This window comes from Glycine soja, chromosome 6 (genome assembly GCF_004193775.1).
Source record: "Glycine soja cultivar W05 chromosome 6, ASM419377v2, whole genome shotgun sequence".
NCBI classification, from domain to species: domain Eukaryota; kingdom Viridiplantae; phylum Streptophyta; class Magnoliopsida; order Fabales; family Fabaceae; genus Glycine; species Glycine soja.
This window is the reverse complement of record NC_041007.1, coordinates 47,922,778-47,945,004: the sequence shown is the minus strand read 5'-3', so window position 1 is coordinate 47,945,004 and position 22,227 is coordinate 47,922,778. Positions and strand designations below refer to the sequence as shown.

The window sequence follows — 22,227 nt, the reverse complement described above, 5'->3', positions numbered from 1 at the left end:
TCGGTCAAAATACTGAGTCATTAAGTTAGGAAATAGACCCGATAAATCAATAGTTGACTCATATGACTATGTATATATTAAAAAAATTATAAATAATTAATAACCTGTAAATTTTTATACTTTAAAAAATATCATAAAAATTATAATCAAACAATACCTTAAAAAATCTCAAAAAATTCACAACACAACTTATGCTAATTCCACAATTTCATTCTTAAAATTCAAGTCCATTACCAAGACATAAATTGTAATTAAAGAAATAATAAGGTCTTTATACAAAAGAAATTCACAAATAATCTATTTGTTATATAAAAAAATATATTTAATATTTTTTATTCATTAATGTATTTAGCATATGATATGATACATATAATATAATTATTATCTATATATTATAATAAACATACTCCATCTATCCCAAAATAACTGTAGTTTTAACTTTAAAAAAAAATCAAATTGACTAATCTTCTCATTTTTAATGAGATTTTTAAATATCTATTTCAATTTTGCAATGTAATAATTAATATTGTCTTGGAAGACTTAATAATATATTTATTGAAATTAAGAGAAAGAACAATGATATTTTAGTAAAATTATCCCATAATAAACACTAATTCTCTTGAAATACTTATTTTCTTGATCAGAATAAAAAAAACTTAAACATCAATTATTTTGAGATAGAGAGGGTATATTATGAAATATTGCTAATTAATTAGCCATGTCATAGAACATGACATATAGTTCGCCATGCTTTGTGTGTACCCTTTAAAGTCTTTTAATTTGTGTGTTAGTGAATTACATCCCTATTGCTAGCTAGCATCTTGGAAATTAGGGCTGTGGTGGGAACGTAATAGTGGGTGAGGGGACTCACGAAGATTACGAGATTCACAATTACAAAATTAAAAAATTAAGGATAAAGTGATCTTTCAATAAAATATTAAATTAAAAATTAAAATGAAAAGTAAATATATATTTTTTATAAAATCCTTAGATTTGAATTAAAAAAAAATTATTTGACTAATGTGATTTGACTATACATAATAGATGTTTTTGTGACTTATTTTTTAAAGTTTTATTACGGAAATAACGACCTGAAAGTAATATTATTATGCATCCACCCACCTCATGTCATAAAGTTTATTTTAAAACATGACTGCTTTAATTAAAATATTAAACCATTAATAAACTCTTAAAATAATTGTTCTTCATCAAGTTAACTCTATTAAATAAACAAACTAGTGATAGTTTATTGATCAATGATTCCTTGCCTTACTTCAAAAGTATATAAAGACAAGAAAGGTCCCTTTGAATTTCTAGCACATATATACGTGCAAACACTTTTGCATGGGGTGGGGGACACGTATTCAACATTCTTGGTACTCATTACTCAACGTGCTTTCAACTTCTAACCTCTATCTTCTCTCTACATATACATATATATTGAATAATCCCAACTTAAGAGCACCAAAACCATACACAAAACCATCAATGGACAAAACTGCTTCCACTCTATCCGGCCACCACAACCTCATGGAGGTGCCGCCATCACCGCGACTTGTCCGTAGCCGAAGCGGTAGCAGCCCCGCCGCCGCTATAACCACCCCAGAGAGAAGTTCACATAGGTTAAGCTCTAGTCAAAGATTCACCATCACCAGTGTCCAACGTTCAAAGTCAACATCAAGAACAAGAACAACCAACAATGAAAGAAACAATATTAACCTAAATCCCACTTTAACAACATCGGTTTCGAGTAAGCCAAAGAACAATAGGGTTCAAGAGAAGAAGAGTAGAGATGATGGCTTTGGCAAGTTCTTGCAACGTGGTGTTAGCCCTGATAATATTAATGTTGGAGCTTCAAAGAGGTCCACATCAAAGTCGCCTTCGGCGTGGGCGCTTTCGCCGGGAAGGTGGTCACTTGGCTCTCCAATATGGTCTCAACCCCCGGCGAAAACAAATGGTAGTGATAACGGTAATAATGATAGTAGTGTTGGTGGTGGTGTTACTAAAGTCTTGAAGTACTTCAAGCAAAGAAAAGTATCGTCAGTGCAAGAAGAAGAGTACCATCGGTTTAGGATTTTGCATAATACACTTTTGCAATGGAGATTTATCAATGCTAGAGCTGAGGTTGCCATGGCTAATGTCAAGAATATAGCCGAGGTATGTCCTTGAGGATTACTTCTTAAAATTATTTTATCCATTTCGAAAACTAATTTCTGAAATCAATACAGGAAATGAACTTGAAAAAGGGTGGGTTTTTGTGCAACCCCAATCAATTTTTTTTTGTTATTTTTTTTCTATACAAGCTCACATGTGTAACTTAATTGTTTGTTAATTAGGACTATTTTGTGACTGTATTATATTTTTCTGACAAAAAATAAATTGACTATTAATATAAATTAAATATTATAAGTGGATAATAATGTTATGATTAATATTATACAAAAAATTTAAAGGATGCCTTAGCTGCTAGGTTCATGATACCTAACTTTTCTTTCTGTTTTTTTTTTCACTTCGTAATTCAGATAAAATTGTTTTCTGTATGGCTTAGAGCCCTCATGTTGAGAAAGATAACAATACAGAAAAGAATCGAATTGCGAAAGGTCAAACAACTGGTCAAGCTTTATCAAATTTTGGATGGACAACTCTATCTTCTTACTGAATGGGCACAATTAGAGAGAAGAAATCAAGAATCCGTAGCCAGATTGACAAGGAAGTTGTCAGCATTATCCACCATACTGCCTTTAACTCACACTGTTAAGGTATATACATCTCGTTAATTATTTTTACATCTTGGAAAAAATTGTTAGGTACTCTCTAAACACATTTTGTTTATAAGATTCTAATTAATCTCTATATGACATGCATGTATTCATAAACTGATCAAACATGTTATAGGTAATTAAGGTAATTTATTGTAATATGGCGGTGGATTTCGATCTTTTTATTAATAAAATTAACATTCTAACAAATTAATTTTATCAAAAAAAAAATTATGGTAACTTAAAACTTCCTTCCTATTTGATTTGATTCTCTTTATAGGTAGACACGGAATCCGTCTTTGAAGCCCTAAATACAGCCGCTAAAGTAATGGAGAGCATCGAACCATTAATGGCGAAATACCAAACAAAGGTGCTTTTTATTTTCTTTCAATATAATCGGGTTAATTTTTAGCTTTGATTCTCCTATTTCTCAAAATAAATTCACAGAGAAAAATAGATGTAATCTATATATCTATCAATATAAGTAAAGTTAACTTTAGAGCATTAACTATTATATATGTAATTATTTGATTAAATTACAATTATGATTCTCCTATAATTTTAAATACACAATTTGATTTTCTTATTTTTAAATCAAAATATTTTTTTATGTATAGTTAGTTAAGAGTTATTATTTTTCTTCTTAAAATTATCATTTTTAAATTTAAAATATTTAATATATAAATCTTTTTATTTTTATTTTATATCATTTATATTTTTTTTATTTTGAATAGTTTAAATATTTTTATTTTACCAATTTATAATTAAATATCATAAATTAATATATAAATTATTTACATATTTTTTTAAATTGATTTCAATATACAGATTAGTTTTACTCTAATTATTTATATAAAATTATTCATAGACAAGATAATAAAACATCTATTTTTTTAGTTAGTTATATTAACGTTATTTTTCTATGTATTATTAGTTAAATTAATTTTGATAATTAAAAAAAATTAATAACTCTTGACTAATGACACATAATAAATAATGTTAATGTAATTTATTAAACAAGATAATTGTGTTACTGGTTTATTAATTTGTCTATAAATAAAGGTCATGAGTGGGGGTGTTTGTCATGCAGTTTTGACTTCAAATTAGTCTGAATCAATGAGCATCGATTTTTTCGTGGTTTGTGGTTTTTTGGGTCAATTTTCGATTTTACATTCAATTTGGTTCAATTTTGAATGCCTTAGTCGTGAGTTTAATTTTTATTAAGATATTTTTTAATTTTCACTTCATTTAACATTTTTTCACATAAGCGTTATTTTAACAACGTACATAAACTTCGTACCAATACCAGTATGTCACGTCTTATTATGAAAAATAAGAAAATTAAATATTTTAATTTAAAAATAAAAAAAAATCAAAATTATGAATTTAAAATTATAAGAGACAAAATTACAATTTAGTTTAATTATTATATAAAAATACTTTGCAAATATTTTATTACACTACGTTCATAAAAGGCTTTTCTAATTTTTTTTAAAAAATTGGAAAGAAAAATTATAAAAGTATATAATTACTGTGTGGAATTACTGCTTTTTTATGATAGGAAAATTTATAAAATTGTAATTACTATGCATTACGTAAGGTGATTGCAGTAATTAATGATAGGACTTCTGTTATTTGACTTATTTCAGAAGGTTGAAAGGATTCTTTATCAAATTACAGAACTAACCACCACATTAAAACAGGAAGAAGAGTACTTACAAAAACTTCTGGGGCTTGTTCCGGTTATTTCTACTTTATTGGTGAGCCTTACACTGCACACCCTCCTTTCTCTCTCAAAAAAACTTGATTTATCTTTTTTCTCAACGTTTTGTCAATTACAAATTTAAGAACATAAAATTAAGAGTAAATATAATAAAAACAAGGCTTAGATGAATTAATTATTTGTTCTCATTTTAGCTTCCATTAATATTATATTAGTTATTTTAAGCTAAACAAAACAATGAAATCTTCTGTTAAAATGTGGGACATAGTAAAAAATGCTTGTCCGGACTAGTATATTTTGTGGCCTATAAAGCATTGAGCCAATTTGACTCGACCTGACAAACCAAATGGAACGGAATAAGTGTGTGTTTGAGTAGAAGATTGTAAATGTATGTTTGAGATAAACGTACGTTTGTAGAAATATTATCATCTTTTTTTTTTTTTTTTTTTACTTTCAGCTTACTTTTATTCGTTGGATTTGCATAGAATCGCATAAACTGTGTTTCCAACTTAAATCCAAACACATTAAGTCGAGCATGATAAATGTCAGCCAGAAAAGCACCAGCCATATTCGTCTTGATATTGCTATTATTTTTTCTTTTAAAGTTAATATATTTATATAGATTAATAAAAAACAAACATGATAATTTTGGTCTGATCCAACAGGTTCGGTGAGGCCTTGTAAGAGATTTAAGTTAGGTTGGTGGTATTTGAATCTTGCACTCTCATGTGTATCTTGCACTCCCATTTTAGTTTGAAAATACTAAACTATCCTTAATGAATTAGCATTTCCTTCCCTAACCTTAACACTTCCTTCATTCAGAAACCATTCAACCCGCCACGACAACTCCCACTATGATGGAAGCTCCTGCGATGGGTCTTCCGCCTCTAACAACAGCTCCTCCATGTTTCGTGCCACTTCCTTCCCCTGACACCCTCCTCACAATGTCGCACCTCTTGTTCTTCCATCTTTTGGAATAAGTATTCCATAATAGTAAAAAATTAACTTCCAAAAATAAATGTTCTATAATAGTAAAAAATAATTTTCAGAATAGGTATTCCATTACAATTAAAAAATAACTTTTATCTTTCAGAATAGGTGTTACATAATAATAAATAATAACTTTTGAAATATGTGTTTCATAACAGTAAAAAATAACTTAGAAAATGCTTATTTTGTAACAGTAAAAAAATAAAACCGAAATGCATGTTTCATAATAGTAAAAAATAATGGTTAAAATAAATAAAAAAACATTTTATGTATTCCAAAAAGTCAATTTCGGAAGTCAATCTATATTTGAGAATGACCATTCTATAAGACTACTATATAACTTATGGAATCGTGCCTCCGAAATAATGATTGAAAATAAAAAACATTCCAGTAAACAAAATACCATGTTCTAGATCGTATTGTTACCTTCAATGATGACACGCAAAGGAAGGAGGTCGGGGAGGATGTTCTATGGCAGCGTGACTCGTGAGGAAGAGGTTGTGAGGCTTCCGTGAAGAAGGTGAAGTTGTGGTAGAAGAAGTTATCATCATGGGAGTAGTATGCACAAAGAGGAAGGTGTTAGGGTTGGGGAAGGATTGTTTGGTATTTTCAAACAGAAATAGGAGTACAGGATATACATACGAGCATGATTATCAAAATCGCGTTTTAAATCATAGAATCGTACGAGTTTATGATTCTACAAAGCCTTTGCAAGTTAAAACGTGAGAAGAAATGAAATCTGAATGGGCACTGTTGAGTTTGCGTAGACTCGGGCGAGTTAACGTAGACTCGCAAGTTTGGCCAAGTTTGCAGGTTTGGGAAAAACTAAAACGATGTCATTTCGTTCGTTTCATTTTTTTTCTTCCTCCTCACTTTGTGTCTGCGCCATAGTGCTTTTGTAAATCCTACGTTTTTCTTTCTTCCTCCTTGCTTCTCGTTCGGCTGTTCCCTTACTCCATTCTGGCTCCCGCGACTGTCCGTCAGTGTGATTGCTAAAACGAAGGCAAGGTATGCATGCGTGGTGGTCGTGGCAACAGTGCAAAGCGGAAGTGCAAGTGGCCGAATGCGTGTTTCTTTCGCGACCGTGCGAGTGTGTGGTGGTCGTGTCGATGGTGAAGTGCGTGGCCGTGACGATGTTGAAGGGAGTCAGAGTCACTATACTTTTCTCTTCTCTGTTCTGTTTTCACTTTTCATCCTCCGTGACATGTTTTCTTCTTTTTCCTCTTTCTTTTCTCTTAAAAATTAGAATCTTGTCAATGAAGAATACTGTGATTTTGTGAATACAATATGAATCTTTTAATTACAAATAAAATGTGAATCTATTTTTTACATTGTGAAGTTTTCTTTCATTGTTAAATTTTTAGATTTTTGTTAAATTTGTAGTTTGACTCTTTTGCTTACCTTGATGTGGCATTGTGGTTAGTCAGATGACACTCGACCTCATTGGTCTGGGTTCAATGCTGTTGGTGTATGTTCATTGTTAAATTTATAGGTTCTTGTTCAATTTTCAGCTTTGTTGTCTTTTTGGTATTATCATGGGTTTTCAATGTTATCTTGTCTTTTTTGTCCAAAATGTAGTATGACTATTGTCTGTCTCGAATGAAATCTAGCACTCAATCCCCTACCTGGCCGTGTTTTTGTCCTAGATGCAGTTTGGCTCTAGCTCCAGTCCCATGAGTCACCTAATTTTCACAAGTTTAAAGCTTAGTATGAACTATGAATTTATCGTCATTTTGTTTGCGCAAAATGATGTATTTATAATATATTTACTTATTATTCATAAGATTTTTTTTAAGTAGACTTTTACGATTTTATGAGTCGAATTTATGAAATTCTTACGATTTTTATAGTCTTGTTCATGGGAGTGCAAGATTTAAATTGCTAGGTTGAGTCAGCTCATTTTTTATATTTGATCTGTAGGGCCAAGCTCGGTTGACTCATTTGACAGCTCTAGTTGGAAGTATTCCTGGTCTATAATATAGATAGCGTTTGATTTATGAAAATTTAGTTTTTTTTTAAGTTCTTTTGTCTAATTTACTCTCTTTTGTGTTAAAAGATTAAATAATAATTTTCGTTGGTTCCACATACTGCAGGAGAATGAGAAAAGCATTCGAGTGCATCTTATCCAAACAAGATCCAATACCATCAACTATATCTGCATGTAGTGTTGCTCAATGATGTATTTGAAATGAGATGTCATTGCACGTATTCAAGGGTGGTCAATATTTTCTAACGATAACAGCTTGTTCGATAGTGCTACAATTTTGATTAAACGGGCATGCACATATAGAAATCTTGTTACATGAAGTTATGATGTTGACGTACAATATTACATTTGAAACGTTCCCTTCCGTTTTCAAAAGATGAAACTGATGGAAAAAGGCTAATGTTATATTCACAGGAAAATTCTGCCGAACCAAATTGTTATTCTTAGGGTTTTACTAAAACCAAATAGTTCAGATAGTGTCACTCAATTTTCTTTTTTCCAGTGCTTGATAATCTAATATTTGATGCTATATATAAACAGCTCTTTTAAGAAGAAGCCTCATGATGACCATTGTTTTCCTTTTCTTCGATGTGCCTTGTTCACATACTAGCTAGCTCTAGTTTTGTTCATGGCAACAAATGATCCTCATTCCTCACATCCTTAAGTGTATAATCATTATCGAAACTGAACTAAGGAGAATGCTAATAAAGCTTAAATTTTAATTTATTAAAAAAATGTTTGTTATTATAAAACAAAAAGACCACAACATATGTTAGAAAAAAAATCCAACATATAACTCTTATTTAAATTTTAAAAAAATCTTTTAATTTATTTTAGGTCTAACTCATCACCAAATTAATCTTAATATATATAATTAACAAAAATAAAACCACTCCACTGAAAAGTAGACATCACTATGATACACAAAATGGACAGATTATTTAAGGATTATCATGTTACAACAATAATAACAAACTTTTTTTTTGTTAATTGGGTCAGTTAAATTGATCAAACCATATATGTAAGTTAAATAGACAAATTATTAACCGAAAAAATCCTTCTAATTGTTTGACATATAGTATTTTTTTCTTAGTCTCCCTTAGGTCGTATAAATTGAGCAACCCTTCACCTGATTTACTCTTTTCATTGAGGTTAATTACCAAGTCTTCTCCGCACATATTTTTCACAATAGGGGTGCTATATCAACTTTTTCTCTAATGCAATAATTTCTCTAATTCTATTTTATTTCATAGGTCCACTTATCCAACACATCATTTCATATATGATACATTGAATTATTTTCTCTTTTAATAGTTTGTTTTCATTCTCTAATGCATTATGCAATCACCTTTTAAGACGTGCATCATTAGTATAACTATTATTATATTTTTTTATTGCTATAAACTATTATTACATTTGAAATTGAAGGGTTACACATGAAGTATAAAAGGTGCCAAATAATCCTACAAGTCAGGGAGTGAGAATAAGTAATAGAGAGAAAAGAAATTAAGGCCAACAAACTCTTAGCTACACTGACTTTGTGGTATAAACGGGCATAGGGTCATGAAGTATGAGGGTCTGGAATCATAGAACGTGTTTTGGCTCAAATGCAAGTGATTCTGATCGTCCCTTTTCTTTTGTTGGAATATTGCATAGCATCTTTGGTCAATGGAAAGCCTCTGGTAGAGTACAATCTACATTTGTCTTTCCATTATCTTATTACTAATCTCTGATTAATTTGCTTGGTTTTCATGGTGGAATAATCCTGAAAATCTTTATGGCAGTGTATCTGAGAATCCTTGAGTACTCATCAAACAATTAGAGGAGCATTCCAAAGATGTGTCAGGTTACTGTCTTTTGTTTTTTTTTATTTTTTATTTTTATCTCTTTAATCCTGCATAACATATATGGTCAAGTACACCAAGGCAATATCTCCTAATGTATTATTTTTAAGAAATCTTGTTGGATCAAATTAGCATGACCAAACATTTCCAATTGGGGACCAAATTAGCCAGATTTCAGAACAAATTATCAGTCATTGACCAAATATTCTTGTTGAATTTGTTACTCTTTCCTAAATTGGAATTATGTTTTTTCAACATTTTCTAAATTCTAATGCTCCCTAATTTATTACATGACTTAGTATGCTGATTTATTTTACATCAAACAGTCACCTGTAAGTATACATGGGGTGTGCGTGTTCATGTTTAAAGAATGTTAGCCTTCCCACCTCATCAAAGGATTGCATTGTCTTCTTTCATAGTTGGACAAATTACCCTCTTATATTTGAAAATTTAGATATTCTGGTAATGTTTACGATAAATTTCATCTTATAATTTTTAATTAGAATGAAAAGTAACATTCTCTGCCTATTATCTTTTGCTTTTCTGTGTATTTCAGTTTACCAGATTCTCACTCTTTTACCTATCTTTTTCCAAAAGTTCTAATAGTCATTTTAAGGGTTGAATTGAATTTCTTTCGTGGTGTGCAGAAGGACAGACGTTCATTGTGGTCATGAACTTGGATTTACTTGTAGGTTTTTTATTCTCTTTCTCTCTCGTCTTTTCTTTTTTTGTTGGAAGAACTTGTTTTTCAGAAATAGAAAATAATGAAGCAAACCAGTACTTTTCCCTGTAGTCCTTGTTAAGAAATTTAAGACTTCCTCTATACATATTGAGTTTATTTTGGGTTGCTTGTGTATGAGGCTATTATGCATGTGGATTTTTATATTTTATGTAGGTAAATAAATTTATTCTTTTGCTTTCATCCTTGGTTGCTACTGAAGACTAATTTTTCTGTACTTGATGCTTGTAAATAACAACCTTCTATAAGATGGCAATACAAATTACGAAATCAAGTAAATATATGTTAACTGTTTCCATTTTGTTTTTATATAGAACGAAGTAACATGTTTGATAGCTTAGCTGAAGCCTTTGTATTAGAATGTATTGATATTAATTAGTCATTTCGTTCTATTCTTGATTGGTAAACCTGAAATGTCTTTAATGTGGCATCACTCAGACCTTAAATGTCTTTAATGTGGCATTGTGTTCATTGTTTGTAAAGTATCAAGAACACTTTATTTTATTTTTTTGTGGTTTGGTGTTGTGGTTATGCTCAAATGTTTAAGACAGAATGGAATAAAACGAAGAGGGAATGGAAGAGAGTACCTTCATGTGTTTGGATATTAATGATGGAAAGAAATGGGAAAGTTTTGTGGTTTATAAGTGGTACACTGTAAAATTTAAGTACAACCGTTTTATTTTAAGTTACTCAATCTTGCAAGCTAAAGTAGAAAATGTGAAGTTTTTAATTTTTAAAATAAAAGTAACTCCTCATTATCACTCGGTTAGGAGGGAACAAAAAATAGTTTGAATCGGAATAGGGAGAATTATTCCCTTCCCAATTCCCATGTTTTCTTTTGTTTGTTCAGACAATGAAATAAGAGAAAGACAATGACAGTCAATTGAATTCATTCAACATGATTCCATTTATGATTTGATAAAACATATTACCACTATGTCACCAACTATACTCCTTTCCCCCATAAAATCCTATGCTATTCTGTTTCGTAATTTTCACTTAATTACATTACCTGTTATATGGTAATTTATTATTATTTTGTCAGAAACTATTAGATGTACCACGTACATCTAATCGGAGTATATGGAATGTAAGTTCAACAAAAGAATGAGGGTTTCTAACTCAGAGGTGAAAATAGGAGACCATATTACCCCTCAAGTCACACGGTTTAAATATCTTGGGTCTGTAATACAGGATGATGGGGAAATTGAAGGGGATGTGAATCATCGCATTCAAGCAGGATGGATGAAATGGAGAAAAGCATCGGGGGTGTTATGTGATGCAAAGGTACCGATCAAGCTAAAGGGAAAGTTTTATCGGACTGCGGTAAGACCGGCGATTTTGTACGGTACAGAATGTTGGGCGGTCAAGAGCCAACATGAGAATAGAGTCGGTGTAGCGGAGATGAGGATGTTGCGGTGGATGTGTGGTAAGACTCGACAGGATAAAATTAGAAACGAAGCTATTAGAGAGAGGGTTGGAGTAGCGCCTATTGTAGAGAAGATGGTGGAAAATAGACTTAGGTGGTTTGGGCATGTAGAGAGAAGACCGGTAGACTCTGTAGTGAGGAGAGTAGACCAGATGGAGAGAAGACAAACAATTCGAGGCAGAGGAAGACCCAAAAAGACTATAAGAGAGGTTATAAAAAAGGATCTCGAAATTAATGGTTTGGATAGAAGTATGGTACTTGATAGAACATTATGGCGGAAGTTGATCCATGTAGCCGACCCCACCTAGTGGGATAAGGCGTTGTTGTTGTTGTTGTTGTTGTTGTTGTTGTTGTATTAGATGTACCACGTGTTCAATTTTAGAATCGGAAGGAAAATTAATAAATCACTATTGACACTGAAGTTACCTCTATGGACCAGGACCATACAGGGCATCCCATAATTTGTTGAGAAGCACAGGTGAGCTGCTCCATATATTCATTTGTATTTTGTATGTCCTAATTGTAAGTTTATCTCATTATCATTAATTAGGTATTGGATTCTATCTGCAAGGGTGTATATAAAGAATTTATTGAATAAGAGTGTTATAGGATGAAGCACAGGTAATGCTCATCCAAGCACCTAATATATTTGTCCAAGAAATGCAAGCCATAAAATATGTGAATATCTCTATCTCAATTGGACCTTGTAATACCGTGCCAATTTGGTAGGAAGGCACCATAATGATAATCGTCGTGGCTATTGACAAGATTCTCATTGTGATTTTATTTTTTAAAGGGACTTCACTTATAAGTAAGAGAGTCATAAAAGAGGATCCAAGGAAAGAGATGGTGTTCATCTTTAACAAAAGTTTGTATTCATCTGATCAACCAGCTAATAATACTGATCGATTTTCCTGAACATAAGTCTTTGGAGATTTCATTTGACTATATGTGGCAACTTAGAATTTTGGAAGGCACAAAACTTGAATCACACCACTTGGAGGAGGGTTATTACCAACTTCTTTAGTCATGGTTGAAATCATTGTCGCCACCAGACTCAGATTTTAACCATGCTTATATTATAACGTTGGTAATGAACCCTCCAGGTGGTATGATTCAAGCTTTTGGGCCTTTCAAATTTCTTAGTTGCTATACTTCTCAAAAGACTTATGTCCAATTAAACCAATATAATTAGTTGGTCGACGAGATGATTATAAATTTTTCTTAAATATTAACACTAACTCTTCTTTGGATCCTCTTTTGTGACTCTCTTACTTATAAGTGAAGTCCATTTAAAAAATTAAATCACAATAAGAATTTTGCCAATAGCCACGACGACTATCATTATGGTGCCTTCCTACCAAATTGGCATGGTATTGCAAGGCCCAATTGTTAACGGTTTTGAATATGTCTTGTATTTGTTCACATGGATTCTTGTTACACATAAGAATGCTTTGATGAGCAATTTAGATTATTGGATGAGCATTGCTTGTGCTTCATCCTATAACATTCTTATTAAATAAATTCTTTGTATAAAAAAAAAAATCATACAAGAATTTAAGGTGTTAATGAACCCTCTCAGTGGTGCTCAATAAGCAAGTGGGACGCTAATGTCATTAGCTGCTGAACCAGATGAGTATAACCTTTTCATAACCTTCACCACCATATTTTTCCTTTCATCCCTTTGTGTCACTCTCTTACTCATATGTGGAGTCTCTTTTAAAGAATGAAATCACCATGAGGATCTTATCAGTAGCCAAGGTTGTCACTGTCACTGTCATATTTCTTGTGCTTTTCTACCAATTTGTCATGATCTTGCTAGGAGGTTGAATTGGTCTCTTTATGTTTCCTCGCAGGAAGATGTGGTTCCTTTTCTTTTTTCAAGTTTAGGATTGCTAACATGTTTTGTTTATTAGTTTTGGGTCATGATTTTTTTTTTTGAAAGATGATTTTAAATTGAGGTTGGAGTTGCGTTGCGGTGAGCCAGAAAATTTCAATTTAATGAGAATGAAAAGATATATTCGTTAGTGCCATTGCATGAAAGTCTCAATTTTCTTATTGCACTTTACCAATTACATATTCTATGACGCCCTTGAGAAACAAAATATACAAAAGCGGGAGACCAAAACATTGATGGCTCTCGACGTATTGCAGCAGATTGACAATGTCTTTAGTGAGTTTTTCACTCCATATTTATCCTGTGTGCATTTGCTCTTCATCTTATATTTTTTTTCTTCTATGTCATCCAATCCTTCATTGGATATGCCCACTCATCCATCTTATCTCATCTTTTCTATGTCAATTAAAGCATTATTCACCCATGATTGCAATGTTAATGCAGAGGAATTTGATTAAGGAAGTGTAACATGAATGGTCTTTGGTGAACAAAATGTAATTGAAAGCAATTTGTTTTGTCGACAATGTTGAACTGATGCCTTTTCTTTTTTAACATTATATTGTTAAGAGTAATATTAGCTTGTTAATAAGCTCTCTCTATATAGAGCACTTACCCACTGTCAATGTATCTTTTATCAAATTCAATCTAATACAACGAGGTACTTTGTTTGTACACCTCTCCTTTTTGAGATCTATGATGCGTGGCCACATCAATTAGGTGTAACTTGCATCTCTTCTCCTGAGTTTTCTGATAGTTATGTCTCTATATATTCTTTTTTTGGTAATTAATGACCCCTTGCTCTTATAGCCGGTTGAGTTATTTTTCTTGGTATTGATGGTGGAACTGATCCTTTTTTTTTTAACATTATGTCTCTCTCAATTATTTTTTTCTGGTAATTAATTCATGTTCTTAGTTTGTGTGGACAAGCACACAAGATGGTGGCCAAATCATTCTTATATGCATCTCCTCAGCTAAAACATAGCCCTCCTTTTGTTAGAAATTATGACTTCTTAAAAAGCCAAGTTATAATTAGCAACATCACTGAAAAGGGACTCCATTTGCTAATATAATGGGCAACATCATTGAAAGATATATTATTATAAGAAGGGACTCTACACTTTAGGGACTTTAAATTTATGTTTTATTAGAGACATTGTCTAAATTTGCAGTTAATGGCTCTTTTACTTCTTAGGCATGCTCTTCAATCTGATGTGGAGAAAGTTTTGACATATTTTTATCAAGTCATAATCAAAGTGATGATTAGTCATGCTACGCTTTATATAGGTGGTGGCTGATAAATTGCATAATAATTCTAATTGGGAAATTTATTTTAACTGAATGCATTCTTCACCTATGATAATAATGTCAATGCAGAGGAATAGATGTCAATAACAAAGCAAAGGAATTCTAAATCACTTGCTAGATCACGAGTAGGAGGATACTGGTGGTCACTACTAGGAAAAAAGACCTTTTACGATATTGTTTTTACGACGGTTATACAAAGACCAATGTAATAAGTAAAGCGGTGACATTTTTATAAATAATTGTAACGTTTTAAAGGCGGTTTTCTCAAAAACTACTTTAAAAATACTTTACGACATTGTTTTTTTTTTTTACTGTCTTTGAAAACATTGTTTTCCCACTTTCTGTCGCTGACGTGGCACATTTTAATTGGACTAACTTGGACAACCCTAAATCAATAAAATTTTCTTCTACCCTCAGTTTTCCATTCTCATTGTCGTCCACTCTTCCATTCTCATTCTCTTTCAGCACCTTCTCCACCGCCGCCGCGCCCAAATTCGCCTCCTTCAACAGCCTCTTCATCGCCTTCACCGCTCCGAGGTTCACCAGCTTCAGTTTGTTCCGCTTCGGCACCGAAATCTCCACTAGGCTTGCCAGCGCGGCCTCGATCAGCACCGGATCTTTCTCTGGTGCGGCCGATTTCAGCAACTCGGCCACCACGCCTTGCTTCTCGGCGATTGAAATCTTCGCATCCGCGTCCACGGCGATGAACTGCAGAACCCTAGCGGAGGCAATTTTCGAATCGGAGCTTCCTCGTTGGAGAATTAAAAACAGAGAATCTAAGCTCTGTTTCTTTCCACGGCCATGCCATTGAAGATGATGACACAAGATCTCATAGACACCGACAACAAGAAGAACTCAAGTTTTAAGAGTGGTTTCTACAAAGTCCTTTAAAGCATCTGCCTCAAGTTGTGTCAAATGGATAAAAAATTTGTGCAAGAGAAAGAATGAATCCAGGAAATGAGAGGATATATTGTGTGCGCTTGTAATTCAGCACCACGGCAGATACTGGTTTAGTATTTTTTTATATATATTTTTTTGCTTTAAATGAATTGAAGCTGAAGATACCATGATCTTGAGTCTTAGGTCTAACCAATATGAACAAAGTTTCAGTGTTTTAATCCATCTCTAATCTTGCTTCCACTCTTGATCATTATGTCAGTATTTGAGTAAGAATACCACAATTTCCACACAACAAACATGAATGATACTGTAATATTATAATAAAGGAATCTATTTGTTAATATATGTATATATAACTTTCAAGTCCTGATCAACTAAAACATTTTCAGAACTTCTTTGCAAAATTACAAGTTGGAAAACCTGCTATCACCAGTCAAATTAGTGCCTCACTGGGGTACCATTGCGTTAGGTAACATTCATTTTCATAACATCTCAGGTTTTATAGCTATTCAATGAAATTATCTTGTAAGCTTGAGAGGATGCTTTTATTTTAAGCTTAAATCCTATGATTCACATCTCTCTTTATTTGTCTAGTTTTTTGGATGAGGCAAAATACGTTCTCCTCAAAGTTTTAAATAACTCTAAGCTGGAGTTTTTGCACCTCTTGCTAAACTTGATCCTAGAATTAGAATCACATCATTTACAAAACAAAACAAAAAAATGCATTGTGGCATTGATTGGCTCTTGGATATACATGCTCAATGTGCACATCTAAAACTATGGTAAAAGGATAACGACTCAAAGTTGACCCTTGGTAGTCCTATGATTATAGGAAAATCAAAGGGAACCCAACCATGGGTTCTTATCTTATTATTAGTAGGTCCTAATCCTACATTACCATATAAGATTTAAACTCAAACAAGTTTTTATGATAGAAGTCTTAAAAACTTAAAATAGGTTCTACCATTGATCTTACATCATTATATTTTTTTAGTTGGTATTGAGAAGTAAAATAATTTGTTTGATCTTACATTATTATATGTTTGAGTTTTTTTAGTAGGTCCTAATCCTACACTACCATATAAGATTTAAACTCAAACAAGTTTTTATGATAGAATTCTTAAAAATTTAAAATAGATTCTATAACTTATCTTACATAAAAGAGGTAATCATGTTTGTGACACGATCTGACACTAAATGTGATCACCTCTCTCAGTGAGATTCAAATATTGTTTATCACGTTGTGGAGACCAACTCCTTTTGCTATATCCAATTCCCATTGATACTTTTTTTTTTCTTGTAAATATGTCACTTTTATTTTAGTCCTTCTAAATTCTTATTGTTTTTAGTCCAATAATAATTAGACATTTTTGCCAACATGACATTTTTTTTTGCTAATGTGACACATCTTTTTGTTGACGTCATTTGCTGACATTAACAACCATTAGACACATCATTGATTTCTGACAGCTAAAACTAATTGAAAAAAAAATTACGCATTAGTAATATAAAGGAGTTATACATTATTATCTAATATCAAATCATGATGTATAATAAATTTGTTAACTTATATAATCATTATATTTTAAAATTTATATTTATAATGATTCCTAATTAATTGATAATATAAAAAAATACATTGATAATGCATAACAATTAAACTCTTTAAAATATAGTCTAAGCATAATTTTATTCCATTTGCTTCACAATGGATTGTCATTTACGGCCCTAATGTTTACATGCATTCCGCAGGAAAAGGAGGCAAAAGTCGTTGGATTTGTGAATAGAGCATCATCTTTCAATAAATTTATGTTGAAAAACTTAATAAATAAATTTACATGCTCATTTTAAAGCTAAATAAAAATACCAAAAAAGTAAAAGATAGATGGATTCAGCGAATTGAAGAAGTCAATGATATTCTAAAAATATATATATATATATATATATATATATATATATATATATATATATATATATATATATATATATATATATATGAATTCAATTTAAGTTGGCACTTGAAAGCAGAAGTGTTTTCTATGTGTGACCTACATGTCCAATGTAACACAAGGAACTCAACTCAGAGGTCGAAGAAAATTATTCTCTAACAAGCAAAATTCGAAAATTCTTTTCGATATTAACAAGGGTAATGCCCTATACAACCTGCAATTCCAAACCAGTATGCTCATTGCTATTAGCAGAAGAAGAGGTTTCAGGATGTTCCTTGTCATCAGTAGACTTCATCTCTTGAACGGGAGGAGCATTTACAATGGTTGTCTCAGAGAAAATACTGTCAGAAAGCCTTCCTTTCATCTCCCTGTGCTCTTGACACAAGGCACACCAGTGCATGCAGCAGTGCACACAACATGGATCACATGGTGAGTTCTGCAGTCATCAAAAGATTGAGTGAGAAAATCTTAACAGCAAAACAAGGTTTATGTGCTGGGAAAACCATAAAAGCTAAAGGAGAAAAAGAAAATTGAAATGTTACTTGTGTGTTTGGTTTGACTTGCTTTGGAGAAAAAAATGCTTCTTTTATTGTGCCAGCTTAATGAGATTTAGAGGAAAAAATGAGATGCAAAACAGTGCAATGTACACAAAGGCACCAAAGCAAGGCAAGGTGTGTGCGTGCCTCTGGCTAAGGCAAGGCACATCTCTAACATCTCATCAGTATTAGTCAAACTGGAAAACCCAGTCATCTAACTTAGTGAATGAGACACTAAAGAAAGTAACATGGCCTGAATGTTAAAAGAATAACAGTTTTTGGTTTTTCCGACTTTTAGCAGCAGCAGCCAGCAAGCAGCTTAGGATTTCATAAATTGAATATCATAATCTTTTATTTATAATACGAATGAAATGTTTAAGTAGTAAATTTTATGAAAAAACAATGAAAAATAGTCAAATATATTTCTATTTTCTTTTTCTAATACTAATGCCATGTTTTTTTTAGGAAACTGATGTCTTTTTGTACTGAAATGCTTAGCATGCACTTTCGCCCCAAGTCATTAAGCCACTTGGCATTTTAAGGGTGCCTTTCCTTTTACTACATTGAAACATTGATAGCATTAGCTATTTTTTTCCCTCTCCTCTGTATAGGTATTGGAAAAGAGATGGCAACAACAAAGTTTAAGTAAATTTGATAAGTTTTAACAGAATATTTATTGTGTATTATTGCTTCAATTTCCGGCTAAAGGTCCTTTCCTAATAATGAGGACAGCATTCTAGAGTTCTTTTATTCTCGTTACCAGACTAGTAGTTTTTCAATCACTAAAAATTTATCTTGTAAGAAAACATCATTTCTCAAACTACATGGTTGGTTTAAAACTGTTGACATTTGATGCCAGACTTGCTGAAAGTTCGTGTTTCAATTCACCAAGAATAACACTAGAATCATGTCCATACATTCATTTATCAGGTTTTCATTGTTAGATTACAGACCATCAAGTATATCTTCATATCTATTTCATTCAAAGTTGTTCAAAATATGCATGTACGGTTCCAGTCAAAAAGGTCTTACTAGTTACTATGTCAGATGAGTATTTGATATATACAGATTCCTACACAAAGGAGATTTTTTTTTAACATATAATGAAATCTACATTACACATTTGCAATAAGAAGAAGCATTATTTCTCAGCAGATGAGTATTTGATCCGCGCGCGCGCACACACACATATATATACTATTCCATCCTTAAAGTTTACTAGTCCAAGTGGAAAAGATATTCAACACATACCTGCAAGTGATACTTCTTCTGTAAGTTTTGTCGAACCTGACCAGTATAAATGCCACACATCCACCAAGTAAAAAATAAGCCCTCAAAAATGAGAAATGATGTCCCTGGGTCAATGAAACCATTAAAGATTGCAGTTGCAGTTGCCAGAGCAATGCCACCCTCAACAAAAATGGCATGACAAACGCATGGTCCAGTCCAAGGAGTTTCTTCATGCAAGGTTTCTACATTGCGCCCAAATAAAACACAAGGACAAAACAGTCCTGTCAAGCCTGCCATTAAGTTGAAATCGTATAAAAACCAAGCAATTTTCTGCTTAATCATTTCAACTGAGAATACTTCTAATATAGTCATTTAAATAATTCCTTCATATTCTAGTGCTCAGCAAGTTCACCCATAATTTAACATATTAAATATGGAAATTTTCATGGTAAGGATTAACGGTCAAAGGAATCATATGACATTAGATTATTTTTAGTCTCACTCTCAAGACAATTTGGTTTGTCCAATATAGATAACAGATAACACCCTGACTCTAGCAAAATTTGACAGCTTGGTCATGCATTAACTTACAATTTTCCCGATCTCCAGTGCATCCAAAGATCCCAGTCATCCAAGGTTCATCAGCAGGAGGTGTATAGCTTTCAGGTAATGGCTGCCCACATTCCATGCACTTGTGAACAGCCAACTGCAAAGAATTAAAAACCGTAAGCAAATAGCTGTCTACTAACTTATACAGTATTAAAACTCACCAAACAAAGCACACGCAAAATCTATTCAAATTTTAATTTTGTTTTCTCTTGCAATGTTACAAAAGATTTGACAAGGTTGCACATTGGCTGCTAACTTCCAAATACAACCCTTTCCCCCTAGGCTTGAGATTGAGACCAACCTCACCATGTGATACAAGGCTTAGCTGTTTCGTTACTGAATTCTTTCTTGCTCAAATCAAGAACTATTCCCATTGAATTTTTTTATGACAAAATGAAAATACTACAACTAATTCCTGTAAAGTACTATTATAAAGTATTAGAACTTCAAACTGACAACAGTTCCAATTTTAGATATAATCAAGGCAAACTGTATCACAATTTACTTCAGACTTCACATTTCCACCTTGTTACAGACATTTAATGAACTAACACACATAACATTGCAACAATATAGGTGAAGAATGTTAACTCATTATAACACATTTTCAAGTTTCAACCAAGCAATCTTCAACCCGATCTTGCCACCCAAATTCACATTCTATGTCTCCATCTCAACAAATGCAAGCACAAACATTGGACGCCACTGTCACTTTCTTCACTTACACGACTAGAATTCATGAACAAGTAAAAAACTACATACATCCAGATTGCACCTAAAACCCTTCAACAAGGTTTCCTCATGAATATCATCTCCATTGGGAGATGTTAGAAAACAGTTTGCTACCACAATTTCGGCAGCAATATCAAGGTTTCTGGGGTCTCTGAGACCACAATTGCGACTACATCGATCCACATTTGTCTACAATTTCCAACAAAACTGAGTATCGCGACAAAACCGGGACCATGATCGCAATTTAAAACAACCCAACATTTTCGGCTGACTAAGGACACTATTAAAGAAAACAAACAAACAACCCAGCATCCAAAGAAAATAGTCTGCAACCATATTTCGGCTGCGACGTCAAGGTTTTTGGACTATACGAGGCCACATCATTAGCCACATCTATCTGCAATCTCTTCCAATGTCAAAGAATTTGACGAAACCACGACCGTGACCACTATTTAAAAAACCATGACGTTGGCTATTCTAGAAATCAGAGAAAAAAAATCACCATTCATCAATGAAATTAAAGAAAAAAAGAAAAGCAAGATGGGTATGAATGAATCCAGCATCCAAATAAAAATCACCATTAATGAACGAAAATTCAATTAAAAAAAAAAAAAAGGCAAGATGGGTATGAATGGAATCGAAACCTGAGGAACCTCAATTGGCTGATTGAGTTCACCAGGCGTGATATCTTCCAAAGAAACATTGTCCTTAGTCAGCTTCACGTAACGCGATTGTTTCCTTTCCTCCATGATCTAATCTCTCACAAAATACAAAATCAAAAATCAAACAAACCCACAAAGAACGACGAATCAGAGGAAAATGCCAATAGAAAACAGTTTTAAGATCTAAGGAAATAGATTGGGAGAAATGAGGAAAATAACCTTGGTGAGAAACGAACACCAAAATTAATTGAACAAAGAGGTGTATGTTATTATGTTATGTTATTTAGTATTTTGTTTATTTTAAGTTGTGCGTTGAGCGTCGCGGGAACGGAAAATCAGAACTCAACTCGTCACTACTCCTATCAATGTGGTGTCAGGTGTGTTCAACCTCTTTCAAGTTATGTTATGTATTTCCTCAAATCTTAAATACAAGATTTTTTTTTAAAATATTAATTTTACTTTATTTAATATTATTATCTCTAAAATAATTTAATTGAGTGCTAGTTTTAATAATTCTTTCTTATTCTTAATATAGAGAAAGTTGAGAGAAAAATACTTTTTAATTAAAATTCTTACGATTAAATTGATTAATTAACTTTCGTAATTAGTGTGTTTATATTTCAGTTTGGAGTAGTAGTATTAATTATTAGTATCTAAATACATAGTGGACTTTTATGGCATACTTTATAAAAAAAAACATTTTTTTATTTTTTTAAGAGGAAGAATAATGGCCTTTCATTATTTCATTCCTTTTTTTATCAGTAATTGTTTCATCATTGAGTAGTATATGAATTCAAGCATTCATTTATTGACTATTTTGAATTTATTTATTATATTTATTTATAAAATTTAATTTTTTTTAGAGGGAAATGTTAGATGTAAAAATTAAATAAAAATATTTTGTTGTTACTGTTTTTTGTTCTTAATTTTGATACT

General features: G+C 32.1%; 2 protein-coding genes across 2 annotated transcripts; one reads left to right on the top strand and one right to left on the bottom strand.

Annotated features, from left to right (window-relative positions):
- Positions 1-1,488: 1,488 nt before the first annotated feature.
- Positions 1,489-5,156, top strand: LOC114416391 (QWRF motif-containing protein 7-like). Its single transcript, XM_028381249.1, has 5 exons — positions 1,489-2,157; positions 2,523-2,759; positions 3,040-3,129; positions 4,409-4,519; positions 5,148-5,156. The coding sequence occupies exons 1-5, from the start codon at positions 1,489-1,491 to the stop codon at positions 5,154-5,156; spliced, it is 1,116 nt and encodes a 371-aa protein (XP_028237050.1).
- Positions 5,157-17,523: 12,367 nt separating this feature from the next.
- On the bottom strand, positions 17,524-21,669 carry LOC114417415 (cell number regulator 6-like). The gene is made up of 5 exons (XM_028382615.1): positions 21,511-21,669; positions 21,274-21,381; positions 19,880-19,994; positions 19,310-19,578; positions 17,524-17,958 (listed from the first exon to the last, which is right to left on the bottom strand). Exons 2-5 carry the CDS (start codon positions 21,376-21,378, stop codon positions 17,728-17,730), a joined length of 720 nt encoding a protein of 239 aa, XP_028238416.1. The 5' UTR covers positions 21,379-21,381; positions 21,511-21,669; the 3' UTR covers positions 17,524-17,727.
- Positions 21,670-22,227: the final 558 nt, after the last annotated feature.